Raw genomic sequence first — 16578 nt, 5'->3', positions numbered from 1 at the left:
CAGTCAGATAGGCAGGGTGCAAATACTTTTCATAATGAACTAAGAAGTAGCCGGATGGACTATATTCTTATTAAGGTAGAATTTTGGGCATCCGTCTTGGACATGGAGGTCCAGAAGTGGACCGAAAGTGATCACAATCCTTTGGTTTTAAAACTATATTATTTAAACACTAGGAAAGTTGAGTATAGTACAGTCGAGGTTACATTAACCAATGATATGAGGAGAGTTCAGTGGGCAAGGATTGTAAATAATGAGGAAGAATTGGCGCAGATGAGGGATTTGGTAATGGGTACAACGACCAAACTACTTGATTGGGATTCACAGGAGGACGCCAATCTCAATATTTTCCATGTTCACGAAGAGCTATTTACGAATCTAAAAAAGTTTTTTATTAAAAGAAGTATCCCTAGGAAGAATAGGACTGTAAAGGCAGGCACGTGGTATAATAGCTCCTGTAGAAATGCTTACAAGATGTTATCGAGGGCCATCAGATCCAAAGATTTGGGCAACATTAGAAAGACCAGAGCAAATTATAAGAAAGCGCAGTTGCTAGCGAAGAAGGAATGGGACGAAGATAGATGGCATGAATTGCTGTTGGCATGTAGAGGGTGGAATATGACACAATTTTGGCAGCTAGTCAAATGGGGTAGTGGTGAACTGAAGCAGATACCTAAAAACCATGTCGCCCCAGTACAGTGGGTTGCACAATATGAGGTGCAGTTTCAGTCCTCTAACTGTAATGAAGAGATCCCTCAATGGCCACTATCAGCTGAACCCCTGTGCTTCACCAGCTTAGAGGTTGAGTCTGTGTTAAAGCTAATTCCTAGAGGCAGGGCCACCGGCCCCGACTGCATACCCGCAGATTTGTTTATTAAGGAAAAAGAGTTCTGGGTACCCTATATAAAGTTATTGGCGAATGCCATAGCCAGTGGTGCCCCAATTCCCAACACTTGGTCAGGTGCGGAAATCCTACCGATATACAAGAAGGGGGATCGCTCACAACCAGGAAACTACAGGCCTATTAGCCTGATAGACTCTGTCCAGAAGATTGTAGCCAGATTAGTACTAGGTAGAATCCAGGCCTGGGTAGTTGAAACAGATATCTTAACACCATTACAGGTGGGGTTTCGGCCACACAAAAGTACCCTCGACCAGGTCTTTCGGTTCGTGCTAATATACTGGCAGGTGGTTATCATAGGAGGGGGCACAATATATACAGCTTTCGTGGATCTAAAATCCGCATTTGACCTTGTTCCCCGTGTGAAAATGTGGAGTTCCTTGGTGGAAATGGGGATGCCTCCAGAACTGGTGGCCATTTTAGTAAAACTACACGACTCAACCTATGCGCTAGTCAGCTGGGGTAAGCCGGGGGAAGTTACAGAGAGGTTACCAGTGTCCAAGGGGGTACGTCAGGGGTGTGTACTAGCCCCTACTCTGTTTTCTCTATTTATAAATAGGGTGGTTCAATATTTTACTAACCACCAAACTGACGCTCCATCATTAGCAGGTATGAAAATACCTTTGCTCATGTTCGCGGACGACACCTTGATAATATCTAAGACAAGACAAAACAGGGGCTGCAGGCCGCTCTGTCACGGTTTGAGGTGTTTTGCCGCGATCATGAGCTAAGGGTTAATGTTGAGAAAACAAAGTTCATGGTGCTTCATAAATCTAAAGCCACCACTGGTAGAGTATACATGGACAATGTGCTTTTGGACCAGACTGACGTATTCACCTACTTGGGTATTACACTAAGTAGAAAGCTAAGCTAGAAACCCCAAGTCAATATGTTGGCCCTTAAACATGTACAATTAGCAGGTGCTCTGATTAAAGAGCATAATCTTTCCCAACCTAAGCCTATTGCTCCCGTTTTGCAAATATATAACTCAAATATTTGCCCCGCAATATTATACGGTGCTGAACTGTGGGGCTTTGATAATCTAACTCCCCTCGCGTCAGCACAAAACAAGTTTGTTAGATTATTGGTTGGTCTTCCGCAGTCCTCCCCCCTTCTGCCTCTTTTTTTAGATCTGGGCTGCCACAACATTGAGGATGCAGCACGATTCAGACCACTGGCATTCTGGAGGTGACTTTGGACTACCCCTGAGCTTTCCCTATACGCCAAGGCTTTGCTAGAAGTAAGGAGGCCGGGTCGACTACACGTGATCCCATTGTTAAAAAACATCAAAATCACGTTGTCCGATATGGGGATGAGCAACCTGTGGGAGGGCCCAGATGTCACTGCATTTCCCCCTAAGAAAATCTACAAGGCAGCCTATTGGGAAATGGTCAAAATTAAGAAGTTCTCAACCATCACAAGGCCGACATTGTCTAGGGAATTCCTAGAAGTGAAAGATGAGGTTAAACTGGAAGCCTATTGGGACCACATTTCTAGGCCACTCGATCGGAAACTCTACCACCAGTTAGGGGTAGATTCTCTACCAGTAAGAGCGTTCACAAGTAGGTGGCTCTCATCAGTATATGACAAATGTATCTTTTGCCATGTCCATATTGAGACCATAGCCCCCATTTTATTTGTTTGCCCAGCCTACCATCTTCCTAGGACAAAATGTCTCAAACTCGTTTGTTTGGTATTGGGTACAAGGACCGAGACGGAAGCTTTACGGATTCTTAGGTTAGATACCATGGACCTCATTGTAATTGGTATGGCAACATTTTTGAGCTGGGTTTGGGACATTCGAGCCAAGAAAACGGGGGTAGAGTAACCGTCACTGCAAAGCGGGACTACAGTATCTTGGTTCTAGCCTATGGGATATGATAACTGTTGAATGTCAAGTTGCACCGTACTAATTAATTTTAATATTGATTATGTATAATCATGTGTTTTAATAATGGACATATATTTATTGATTATTTTATGAAGAACTATGATTACTGTGGTTTTATTGCTTAATGTATATTGGAAATACATGTTAAGAGATGAAATACCTTCTTTTATATACTTTTAATATTGAACTATCCTGTCTTTTATGATTGAATAATCGAAATAAAGACTGGATTGAATTGAATTGACAGAAAAACTCTTTCCCAAGTTTCCTTGAAATTTATTTTTGCAGAAATGGATATCCACTGCTCACTTTTCACTTCGGAGTCTGACTTTTGCCCAGATTGTGGCTCAGTCCTGCCTTTGCCAGGGATGCCGGATGCTGTCATATGCCCCCATTGCAAGTATAGCATTAATGTAAAAGGTGAGTTTTAACTCGTATTAACAGTTGCGCTGCTATATATTCAGTAAATGACAAATATGTTCAAGACAGCTGTACTTCTACTACATTATTTTTGTCTGCGAAGGGTATGCCGCTGTGTGTGAAGTTTGCATTTCTCCTGTATCGCTCTACCCGTTCTGTGTTGTAGTTTGACAAGCTTGCCCTGCTGTTCCTACCCTCTACATGCTCTAGTTATGCGAGACATGCAGTGGTGCTGCTCCTGTGCTCTTGCTACACCTTTAGTGTTTTTTAAAATGTACTTTGCCGTGGCTCGGTGCCCTACGATGGAGGACGGGAGAGAGAATGGACCTCCCCTGGTGGATTGTGGGAATGCACATAATCTGGTACTGCAAATGTCAGACAAACAGTCAGTCGTGCAGACCGTTTAATTGCAAGTTAAAATGAGAGATGTGAAGTCTGGCGCTTCGAACAGCTCTGCTGGATGCAGCCAGCTCACAATATTTATAGCCGTTCGCAGAATATTTCAAGCTGTGTAATTTCCCATTATTCATACATAGCGTGTCAGAAAGCGCAGTCTGCACCCAGACGGTTCGCACTGGCTCATATTCACATAAGCCTGTTGTTAAAAATGTTCTGCTTCCTTTAAGAGGTTCAGATAACTCATAATGGGTATAGCACAAATATAGAAATTAGTTCTCTACACACACACACACACACTTTTTTCACTTTTCAGAAGGGAGCTTAAGGCAAGCTTCATTTCACAAAGGGTAAGACCAGAATAAACTGCTGCAAGTGATACAAAATAGTCGAACTGTTGACAGCGGTGGCCCTTTTTTTGAACACTTCACCTCTCCCATCGGTGTCCATTCATTTCACTTAATTCGATCCATTTAAAAACATAGATCATAAAAGTACAAATCGGGTTAAAAAATTACAAATCAAACAATTCTCTCCTCTAACACAGGCATTAAACAGACTAATAAGATTACTAAATCATCCATAAATCACACACGAATTATCAAAACATCAGATTCAAAAGAATACAATATACCCCCCGTAACCTACCCGATGAGTCCGTTATATACACCACAGTTTCTTGATAGCTAATAAATTACTAAATCAACAGCGTTTCCTTCTCTTTATACATGCCCATAGAAAAGTAGCTATCGAGTAACAGATAAGTGTCGTTCAGGTTTTTCAAGAAGTCATCATTTGCATAATCGCTTCATCCTTCATAACGGCATTAGTCTGATCGAGTATAAATATACAGCATTCCGTACGTATCATTTTACACACGTCCCCTTTTTCAGCCTGAAGCATACAGAGCACCATACGATTTTGAAGCGTTACCTGCCTCATGGCTACAATTTCTACTGTTAACATTTTCTAGGGCACTTGTTTCATTTATTGTTGCTTCCAGCAGGCGGCCTAATTTTCTTATTCTTCTAAAATTAATTGATACCTCTAGCATAGGTAGTATCCCTAGTGTCAAATCACCAAACGTCTGAGCAGAGATATCAGTCTTATCTATTTTCCTTCTTCCTTCTACACTGTTTTTAGCAAATATTTGCTGACCTGTTCTTTAGGATTGTGTTTGATTTGGAGAGCATTATGCCAAAATAACAAGACCCCCTCCACCGCCAACCACAGACAAGGGTTTGCTTTCAGTCCACAGACAAAATAAATATGCTCTCCTTGTGCTATTGGTAGTGAGGGCCAGGAGGCATTGGCCAAACTAAGTAGATGGGTACAGTTACTTCTCTCGATCCATGTGATGCAATATATAATTTCCTGTGCCCTCTTGTTACAGATGTAAAGTGCATCATACCACTGGAGCAGGCAGGGTTTAAAGCAAGCTATTTAACTTTCTATAAAATAACTGGAGTACATGTTAATCTGTAGGAATATGTGAAGCGAAGGGGGATGCTTGTCTGTACAGCTTTTATTGATTAATCAACTGCTTTTGACAGGGTAGACAGACAGACCCTCTGGAGGAAGTTGAGCACTGTGGGAATACCAGAGTGACTTTTGAAATGTATTTTCCTTCATACTGAAACTTGGTGCTATGTTATGTTAGGAAGCAGGTGGGGTATGACTCTGAGAATCCGTACCATAAATGGTTTTATTTATTTATTTATTTATTTATTTATTTTTTAAACCGTTTATTACATTTTAAAAAGGTTACAAGTATGGGCCTACAACCATCCGGCCGGCCGCTAGAGTGGCAGAAGCATATGACATACCTACAGTTAGAGTCTCTTGGCGGTGCAGATTGGTAAATCAGGAGATATCAATAGCGCAGGCCACATAACTCCAAGCCCACCATACGGTTTCCTTTTTTCAAAACAGAACAACACAAAAAAAAAAAACACACCCGCAAGGCAACCCGCCATCCAAAGTGACGGCATGTGCTCCTTAAGTGGGGGATCCCAACCAGCAGCCAAACTCTGAAGAGGGGAATGGGAATAGATCAGGGACTGGGGAACCACATGCCCGTGGCTGAGGGAGGGGGTCGGCTAGGGGGACGGAGCTGGTGAGGCGGCCGGTAGCAGTGGCGGCTCACAAATACCCCCGCGATAGGCGTTCCAGGGGCCCCAGAGTTTCACCCACGCCCCAGGCTTACCCCTCGCCACATACACTACCTTTTCACGAAACATACACCAATCCATATGTTCTTTCCAGGCCAACACCGCTGGGGGCCTCTGGGATCCCCACAATTGAGCAATGTCACGCTTAGCTATCATGTATCCCAGAGTCACCCACCGCGTCTGCGGGACCGAATAGTCATTTGGTTCCCACACATTCAGCAAGCATCTCCTCGCTTCAGGCAACAGCGCGACACGCGTCACCACATGCAGGACCTCATGCACACCACGCCAGAATCGCTCCACCTTTGGGCATTCCCACAGAATATGCATGAAAGTTGCCAAGGCACCACAGCCACGCTTACACAATCCGTCACCAACAAAGCCCATACGTAGAAGCCTTGGCCCCGTCACGTAAACCCGGTGGAGGATCTTAAGCTGGACGAAGCGAAGGCGAGCCGGGATGGCCACCTCCTTCGGAGAGGCCACCGCGGAAATCCAGTCCTCGTCGTCCAGTTCCAGCCCGTCGGCAACCCAGGCCTCGCGGAGACTAGTCAGCAGGCACGATCTGTCGTTGATCAGTTTTTTATATATAAGGGAGATCGTGCTGTCTGGGACATGGCCATCCAGCACTCTGTCCTCCAGGGGGGAAGACTCCGGAATGGACGCGACATCAGGGAAGACGGAACCCAGCGCGTGGCGAACTTGTAAGTACCGAAAGTACTCACTGCCTTGCAGCTGAAATTCCGTCTGCAGCGTCTCAAAAGTTTTGAATCCCCCCCTCGTCCAGAGATCTCCCACTGTGCTGATTCCGATCGTGTCCCACTTCTCGAAGCCCTTCGATGTCCACAGGGAGCCCAACCTCTCAGACGCATATAGCGGTGTCGCCCGGGTCAAACGGTCCTTCCACCCCATAGCTGCATTAGCCGCGTGCCAGACACGCACCATGACACGCGTCGGTCCCGTCAGACGGGAGTCGGGCGCGCCAGAGTAGAGCGCTCGATTGTAGTCGCCACCGGGCAGGAGCATCTTGTCCATTTCAAATGCCGGGTTCAGGGCGGGCCCGTAAAGGCCATGATTAATCGCAGCTAGCTGGGAGGCCCAGTAATACCGTTTAATGTCCGGGAGGGCAACCCCCCCATCGTACCACGGGAGCGTCAATTTAGCCAGAGCAATACGCGGCCTCCCGTCCCACAACAGGCGCCGCTGCAGGCTCTCCACCTCACGGAAGTAGCGCGCCGGAACCAAGTCCATAGTGTTCTGAAGCGCGTACAGAAAGCGCGGCAAGGACATCATCTTAAACAAGGCCGCTCGGCCAAGCGGCGAAAGCGGAAGACGCCGCCAACGCGCAACGTCCTCCCGCAAGCGCTGGAGGGGGGGTAGCAAGTTCCGCTCGTAGCGGGCCTCCGGGTCTAGAGTAATATATATACCCAGGTACCGGAACCCCTGGGAGGCAATCTGGATCGGGCAGTCCCGTGGTAGGGCCGGAGCCTCCCCGTAAAGCACATATACGCAGGATTTCGCCCAGTTGATGACAAGGCCTGAGTTACGACCGAAGGAGCGCAAAACATCAACCAGGACAATCAGCGAGTTACGCGGGGAGGCGAGATACAAAAGGATATCATCGGCGTAGAGGGACACGCGGTCCTTATGCTCGGGGGTCCAGCGGAGACCACGGATAGAGGGGTGCCACCGCAGCCACTCCGCCAAGGGCTCCAAGGCCAATGCAAACAGGAGCGGCGACAAGGGGCAACCCTGACGCGTGCCCCGCCCCAGCGCGAAGGGGGCCGAGACTCGCCCATTCACCACCACCTGCGCCAATGGGCCCGAATACAACAATTTGACCCAGCTAATGAATCCCGGTCCAAATCCAAATTTCGCCAGCATCGCCCAGATGTATGGCCATTCAAGCGTGTCAAACGCCATGGTGGCGTCTAAGGACGCCAAGATGGCCGGCTCCCGCACAGACGGGACACGCGCGAGCACCCCGTGCAAGCGTCGCAGATTAAGAGCCGTGTTGCGATGGGGTATAAAGCCAGATTGGTCTTGGTGGACCAAATCGCCCACCACGCCGACCAGCCGGTTGGCTAGCACCTTGGCGAGGATTTTGGGCTCCGCGTTCAAGAGCGAGATAGGCCTATAGGATGTAACCCGCTCACGGGGTCTCCCCTCCTTGTGGATCACCACAATTGTGGCCAGACGCTGGTCCGGCGGGAGGGAACCCTGCGAGTGGGCCGCCAGGAACATCACGCGCAGGTGGGGCGCCAGTACATCCGGTCGCAGCTTGTAAAGCTCGATGGGGATACCATTGGGGCCCATGGCCTTGCCGGATGCGACCGAGCGAATAGCCAGGGCAATTTCGTCCGAGGTGGGAGGAGCGTCCAGCAAATCCCTGTCTTCCACCGTAAGGGAGGGCAGCGCGATGTCCCGAAGCAGGGCATGGGAATCTTCCTCCGAGCAGGGAGAAACCGGGGAGTACACCTCGCGGAAGTAATCCGCGAAGCAGGAGACAATGGCTTCCGGCTCGGTGACACGCACACCATCCATCCCCTCAATCAAAGGAACCACACGACTCGCTCTCTCCCTCTTGTCCAACCACGCAATCAATTTACCAGCCTTATCACCTACATCATACAATCGCCCCTGTTGCTCTCTACTGAGGCCCCTGGCCGCCTCCGTGACGAGGGCCCTATAGGCCGCCTGCTTGAGGTGCAGAACATGCAATTTGGCGTCCGTTACCCCGCTCCCCAGGTCACCCTCTAGTTCCGCAATTTCGGCCTCCACCCGGGTTACCTCCTCCCGCTCGCGCCTCCGGGCATGGGAGATAAAGGAGAGGGCCTCCCCTCTGAGAACTACCTTAAAAGCCTCCCACAGGGAGATGGCCGAAGGGACAGACCCCACATTCTCATCAAAGTATCGCTGTAAGGATTTAATCAAGTCGGCACGAATAGTGGGGTCACGCAAGTACCAAGCATTGATTGGAGCCACCCTGCCCTCCCCCCTAGGGAAGACATCGAAATGTAACAGTAATGGGGAGTGATCTGAAATGCCCCGCGCCAGATGGCACACCTCTCCCACCCTCCCAGCATAGGCCGCCGGGACAAGGATGTAATCAAGCCGCGAGAGGCTACCATGGGCACCCGAGTGGAAGGTGTATTGCCGCTGTGCGGGATGCTTTAGTCGCCAGCAATCCACCAGGCCCAGTGTATCTAAAAGGCCGGACAGCCAGGCCTGTGCCCGGGGGAGGTCCCTAGGGGATGGCGATCCATAGACCCAGAAACTACCGCATTGAAGTCCCCCCCCCAACCACCAGCAGGCCACCCGGGAGGTCCAGGAGGAGGCGCCCCAAGTCCGCAAATGTAGTAGATTGTAACCCAGGCGGGACGTACACTGATATAAAAACAAACACTCTACCCTCCATTCTACCCACCAGAACAGTGTAGCGTCCCCTCTCATCATGGCGCACCTCATCAATCTCCAACGGGAGCGAGATTTTGATCATGATACCCACCCCCCGCGAGCCCGAGGTGAAGCCCGAGTGGGCCACCAAACGATAGCCTCGCCGATTCATGGCATGAAAGGAGTTACCTATAAGGTGTGTCTCCTGCAGGAAGATAACATCTGGTGAGATACGTTTCAGGTACTGCAGGACCACACCACGCTTAATCCTGTCCCCCAGGCCGTTAACATTCCATGACAACACAGTCAAATCCCTACCCCCCATCATACGTAGAAGCAATCAGTCGTCCCCCACAGAGCATCTCGAGAGCAACAATACAGTAAAGGGCTTGCCTTGCGGTGCAAACAAACAACACACCCCCCCCACCCCCCCATCCCAACAGAACTCCCCCCTCCCTGCACCCCTGCATGAGCCCAGACAGCCCCCCCAAAGTGCAGTGTGCCTGTCGCCCCATAGATGAAAAACTAACTAGTCCCCCAGAGGAGGAGGGAAGCCCCCAACAGACCCCACACGACCTCCATAGGAGGGGAACATAAACGATCAGTAAATGGTAAAGGAATGTTGTCCAGAGCAAGGCCTATTCTTCACCCCTCAGTTCTGATCCGGCGGGCCCTCCCCGCCAACCGCACCTCCCCCACCCCCTCGGCCCCGATCTCCAGGCAGAGTGTCCAACCAGTCCCCAGCCGCCTCGGGTCGGTCAAAAAAGTGCGTGCGCCCATCCACCTCCACCCTTAGCTTAGCTGGAAAAAGCATTGAGTACTTAAGGTTCAGGTCCCGTAGGCGACGTTTAACTCCGAGAAAACTCAGTCTCTGTTTTTGGACCGCCGGAGTAAAGTCTGGGTAGAAATGCACATCCATGTTATCAAGCTTGACCGGTCCCTGTTGCCTGGAGGTCTGCAGGATAGCGTCTCTGTCCCGAAAATTAAAAATCCGGGCAATGAGAGGCCGCGGCGGGGCACCGGCCTTAGGTCTGCCCCCAGGGACCCGGTGAGCACGTTCCACCGCAAAAAGCTTACTCAGCCCCCGGGGCTGGAGATGGGTAAGGATCAATTCTTCCACAAAAAGATCTGCCGCCTCCGCCTCTCGTCCCTCCGGCACCCCCACAATGCGAACGTTATTCCTCCGGGCCCGACCCTCGGAATCCTCCAGTCGCCGGTCCATCAGGGCGCTTGCCTGGCCAAGCCGGCGCACCTCCTTTTGGAGGGCCACCACGTCCGTCGTGAGGCTCGTTGAGGTGTGGGCCAGGGAATCGACCCGGTCGTTGGTTTTGGACAAGTCAGCCCTCACAAGGCTAACATCCACCAGGACCGAGTCTATCTTTTGCGCTAGGGTGTCGAAGCGCTGGTCCACCGAGGCCTTCATCTCTGCGATGGCGCCCATGACGTCCCGGAGGGTCAGATCCACCGGTTGAGCAGATGCCTCCGTCGGGCCCGCCGGGGATGTGCGCGATGTCTCCGGAGATCCCTTCTGGAGGGTGTAGCGGTCCATACTGTTGGATTGAGGCGCCGGGCCACGGCGGGTCGTCTTCACCTTCGCCCGGTCGCCATCTTGTTTGGTGGACATGCCTGCTCTCCCACCGTCGTGCCAATCTCCTCAAAAGGGCCGATAAACCAGTTCACGGGTTCCGGGGGGGGGAGGGCGACCACTGGACCGCAGGACGACTCACGGCCGGCGGGTCAGCCGGGCACCTGGACAAGGCCACACCACCGCACCCCGCTCCGCAACCCTACCTCGCTTGAGGGCAAGGAGAGCGCAAAAGCGAAAGTGAAAGCGCGGGATACGCGAGTCGCCCAGCCCTGCCCGCCGCTGTTGTTCGCTTTGTCCCCGGATCGCCCCACTACTCCAATCCGGGGGGCCAGCGCGGAGAAGGCCGCAACCTTCAATCGGTGCTCCCACCGGTGTCCGGGGTCCGATTCGAAAACGAAAAACGGATGGCGCCTCAGCTCGGGTTCACCGATACAGTCCCCTCAACAAGGACAGGATATAGCCAGGATTAATTCAGGAGGTCGTGGAGGTCCTCGGGAGCCTCGCACCTACGCGGCCATCTTGGTTGCGCGCTAGGCTCCTCCCTGGTTTCCTTCCATTGTGGTAAATAAAATCTTCTTTACCGGACTGAATTTCATACGGAATCTTAAAATAAAATAAAATAGCTCAAAATAACAAGAGGCAGAATCCGTGGTATAAGAGGTTTTCTAAATGGGCTTTATTCCATCAAAAATGGCCGACTCGAGTCGCGGCCTTCAGGTTCCGTCACCACGAGGGTTCAGGAAGTGAAGTACAATACTTTATTGACAGACATGCATTTTTATAATAAGTACATTACAATGAAACGAATGTAGAAGGCGTAACATTTGATAAGAAAAGTGACATACAGGTACGTAATCGAAACTAGGCGTAATAAGGAATAAAAGAAACATGATTGGTTAGGATTATCAGACATAGGTGGATCTATAAGATAATACTTGGCATAGATGCGCGCGCAGCAGCATGACGTGTGAGTGACGTGCAACTAGGGGGTGAAGGGACTTGACATTTAGCTCTACATGTGGAGACGAGAAGTCTGGGGGGTCAAGTCAACCTAATCCCAAATCATATCTAACATCCTATGTTTAAAGAACTATGTTATCCACAAGGAAGGACTCTCGGACAGAATCTAGTCTATACTAACTGTGTGTGCGTGTACAAGCGTCTAAGTGTCTATATGAGATGCGAGGGGCAGAAAACTTTCCATGGCAGCAGGGCTATGAATCACTTGCAGGAGGACGGAAAGGCTGAGTCCTTTGCTTGTGAGCTAAAGGAAATGTTTACCTAAATCACTAGACAGGAATGCATCGGCTGAAGAGCAAGATAGATAATTCGAAGGTGAAATACAGCTTCTTGGCAGGCAGGCGAAAACTGGCCGAGGCAGGCACCGTTAGCTGCACAGGGAGTAGGACAAAGTTCATGGATACAGATGCGAGCTCAAGCTGAAGCTGTCAGAGACAGAGAGCAGGGAAAGGCTTTGAGGACAGAATCGGGCCTACTTGCCTGAACTGTAAAAATGTAGTAACTTAGCCATATAAAGTCGGTGGCCTTTCATACTTAGGAATCGAATATCCAGCCCATCGATGGCGGATCTGACAGAGAACATGTTGACGGTAGACACACATATGTTTGCGTCTTAGAAACTGGAACTGGAGGGAACATACATGTATTTGTAACATGCATATAGAACCGTTGGGGTCCAAGATAGGGGACATAACTGATCAGGAAAATCCACATTTCCACATTCCCTCCTTGTCCCCTACTTGCCCTTCAAGAGATATCAATCTTCATCATTCCATCGATTTGCTCATGGAGCATCATTTCTTCTTCCTTCTTCTTCCGGTATTTTGAACGAGAACTGTGATATGGAATGCATGATGTGGCACACAGACCACAAATCGCTGGTCCACATTGCAGGCATAAACAACAACTGAAGAGCATAAGAAGGCCAATACCTAGGAAGGATAGAACTCTCCATCCCCAGGCTGATATCACACTCCAAAACCACCCGGACCACGTCCAAGTGCCTGGATTCTCGTGTATCTGGCTCACAATCTTATGAAGGCGTGTTATAGCTTTATATACAGATGGCGAATTTTCTGGTATGAATATGCAGCAGCTGGATCCGATGACCCTGCAAGCTCCGCCCCTATCGGCCAGGATGACGTCAAGGACAAGACGATTCTGGAGAACAACAATTCTCATCACTGATTGTTCCTCTGTCAGATTGCCTAGGGCGGCTATAGTCTCGTTTACTACAGCTTCAAGAGTCTTGGTTAGTCTGCGTATCAGCTTACTATTTGATATTGTACCTATATAGGGAAAGATACCTTTATTGAAATCTACATACTTGTCCCATGCCGTCTCAGTATAATCGACAACTGGGATATCTCTTCGCTCTCTATTGTGTACTAAATGAACATTTCGATAATAATCAGGGGGAGCTAGGAAAACAGGTGGCAAAAGGAATGCTATGTAACAGGTACCATCCCAATCTAGAGGCAGACGCATATATGCAGTCTGACCACATATAAAGTAAGAATGGCTAGAAGCTCTAAATGAAGATTTACCTTGATCACGATATTCTACTGTAGTAACGCATTGGCTATGACCCATATGTATGGAACCAACTTTTCTCACACATAATTCACCCTTAACTGGAAATACAGACATAGTGGGCAGAATTAGTTCAACTTCGGATTTGACATTCAAAATCATAAGATTAGGCGTAAAATTACCTAATTTATACACTTCATTTTCTAAATCAGTTCCTGTTCTACTGGGGTGACCCTCCTTATTAGGGTGACAGACTTTGAATAAAACTAGATTCAGATTTCCCCATATCCAATGTTGTTGATAAACTGCTGTGTCTGGGTCTATGGAATTTAATAAACTAAACCATGCTCCACAGGAGCCATTGTGTGTGAACGGATGTGGAAAGAAAGGCAGAACTCCCTTGTTATTCTGATAGGGAGGGAGTCGGCCACACACCCAACAATTGGTGGCATTACTAGTCTGATGGGAATGATGTAACATACTAATGAAGGTGTTGTTGCGCAGCGCAAGTCTATAGGACAACTCATGTGGGGGTAATTCACTAAAAGAATGTTCATCAGTTATATTGAAAGCACGTTTAGAAACAGGATAATACATATGCAACAATATACTTGCAGTAACTATTAAAAAACTCAAGGAAAACAAAATTAATAAAGTCACAATACAGTGGCTACGCAGTAATTTACAATAAGCATGTCGTTTCATTATGATTCTGGACTCTACATCATTCAGACCTAAGGGATACATGTCGGGACAGATTCAACCGCTTCACCTTGGAGAGGACTTAAACAATCAAATCGTCCGACAGTTTGGATCTGGACCTGAGTTTCTGCTTATAGAGTTCGGTGCTACTGGCCTCAGCCAAGGGTAGCTTTGAGTCAATGGGGGAAGACACACGGGGAGTACTGTTTGTGTCAGGAGGAAGTCCATGAAATTTCTTGATATGGCTGGAATGCACCCAGCCTTTTCTCCCTTCGATCTTCACAGCTGTTCTGGTCGTCAGCAGGACCAACTTAGGAAGCCTCCACCTTGGCTCCAGTTGGGTTTTCCGATCGAAATTCCTGACGAGAACATAATCGCCGGGAATTACATCATGGGGTTTCACCTCGGTGTTGTCGGGAAAAGCTGCGACTACCTGTGAACGACAAGATTGTAGTGCAGACATCAAGGAAGCCAGGTAATCTGTCAGCATATTACAGTCAACATCAGTTATTTTACGGGGTATAGGCGTCCCCCACATATTCGGTGGTCTACCAAAGATCACCTCATAAGGGGATAGCCCTGTTCGAGAGTGTGCTACCATTCTCATGTAAAATAGCGCAACTGGTAAAGCTACTATCCAGTCCACACCTTTTTCCTGACATATTTTAGACAGTCTGATTTTTAAAAGTTGATTATGTCGTTCCACGAGACCTGCTGCCTCGGGGTGTCGGACACAGTGGAATTTCCACTGATATCCCAACAAAAGTGAGACATGTTTCATTAATTCGGATGAGAAAGGCTGGCCGTTATCTGAATATACAACACGTGGCAAACCGTACCGTGGGAAGAATTCTCGAACTAGCTGCTTGGCAGTAGTCGGGGCAGTGTAATCTGATACGGGATACGCCTCTGTCCAACGGGAGAGAGCGCAGACAACTACGAGAACATATTTGAATCCTCGACAACGTTCCATCTGAATATAATCCATCTGGAGGACTTCAAAAGGATGGTCAGGAGGCTGAAATCCACCCTGCTCTACGGGAACACTCTTTCCTGGATTAAACTGACAACATATCATACAGGTACGAACTTTTTGTTTAGCTGCTGCTCGTAAATGTTTGTTGAACCAAATGTGCTGAATGCTGTCTAGCATAGCCTTCTCTCCTAAATGTGCTGGACTGTGAACTGTAGCTATAATGGCTTGAACCATGGAATCAGGGAGAAACCATACAGATTTCTCCTTCGTCATCCATCCTTGATCTGTCTGGATCCCTCCTAGTTCAGTCCACTTCTTTATTTCTTCTGCTGTGGCATGTGTCTGTATGTCAATTACGTCAAGTGCGGGATCCTTAATTGTCATACACTGTGTTGGTGTCTGAACTATTGGCTTTGTCATGTCTAATGTGCGATTCTGAGCAGTCTGTTTAGCTGTTCTGTCAGCTAAATCATTGCCTTGAGAAATGGTATCAGTAACCTTCGTGTGTGCTTTACATTTCATAATCGATATAGCAGTGGGTAGATGTATTGCGTCTAACAAAGCATGAATGAGGGGTCCGTGCTGAATGTGGGCACCATGGGAAGTTAAATAACCTCTCTCTCGCCACAGCACGCCGAAGTCGTGTACAACTCCGAATGCATAACGTGAGTCAGTGTATACATTAACTTTCTTATTTGTGGCTTGAATACAGGCTTGTGTTAGAGCAATAAGTTCTGCTGCTTGAGCTGACAAAGTATCTATACAATTTGTCTCAATAACTTCAGTGTCTGTTGTGACTGCATACGCGGCCACTAAATCTCCTGTATTTGTTCTCATGCACGATCCGTCTACATACAACGTCAGGTCTGGATCTAACAATGGAACGTCTGTCAAGTCTTGTCTAGGTTTCGTCTTTATTTCAATGATTTCAACACAATCATGAGCTAGTGGGTCTGTTCCAATTACAGGTAATAGTGTAGCAGGATTCAATGTATTACACCGTCGGATCTCTATGTGTGGTTGAAACAATGTCAGTTCATAACCGGTAAGTCTTGCTATGGTCAAGTGTTGTGTTTGTGTTCGGTTCACAAGAACCTCTACTGCATGTGGTACTTGTACTGTCAATGGGTGTCCTAATACTATGGCATCGCTTTGTCTGATTGCTAAAGCTGTCGCTGCCACTGATTTCAGGCATGCAGGCAAAGCCTGAGCTACGAGATCTAATGTACTGGAAAAATAAGCACATGGCTTGCGTGATCCTGCTTGATCCTGAGTGAGTACTGACAAGGCAGTACCTTCGCGTTCTGTAACAAAGAGTGTAAAATGTTTGCTATAACATGGTGTTGCTAAAACAGGTGCTTGACATAAAGCTTCCTTTAGGCTTTCAAAAGCTTGTGTATGTTCCTGAGTCCAAGGGAGAACAGTCGATGTGGCTGCCTCCTGTGTGGTTAACTGAATGAGTGGTTTTGCTAGAAATGCGTACTGAGGGATCCACTGCCTACAATATGAAGTGAGGCCTATGAAAGCCCGCACCTCCTTTTGTGTCTGGGGTATTGACATGTTAGCAATTAACTGGATGCGATCTGG

The 16578-nt window shown here is 48.4% G+C and overlaps 1 protein-coding gene across 1 annotated transcript in view; it reads left to right on the top strand.

Moving 5' to 3' along the window:
* Positions 1-16578, top strand: part of POLR1H (RNA polymerase I subunit H) — a 308557-nt gene that overhangs the window by 70059 nt on the left and 221920 nt on the right. The window contains exon 2 of the mRNA XM_085639860.1: positions 3078-3209. Coding sequence (XP_085495986.1) covers positions 3078-3209 — 132 coding nt within the window. The remainder of the gene's footprint in view (positions 1-3077; positions 3210-16578) is intronic.

This window comes from Triturus cristatus, chromosome 12 (genome assembly GCF_964204655.1).
Source record: "Triturus cristatus chromosome 12, aTriCri1.1, whole genome shotgun sequence".
Taxonomy (NCBI): domain Eukaryota; kingdom Metazoa; phylum Chordata; class Amphibia; order Caudata; family Salamandridae; genus Triturus; species Triturus cristatus.
The sequence above is the reverse complement of the archived record's forward strand: the minus strand, read 5'-3'. Positions and strand labels throughout refer to the sequence as shown.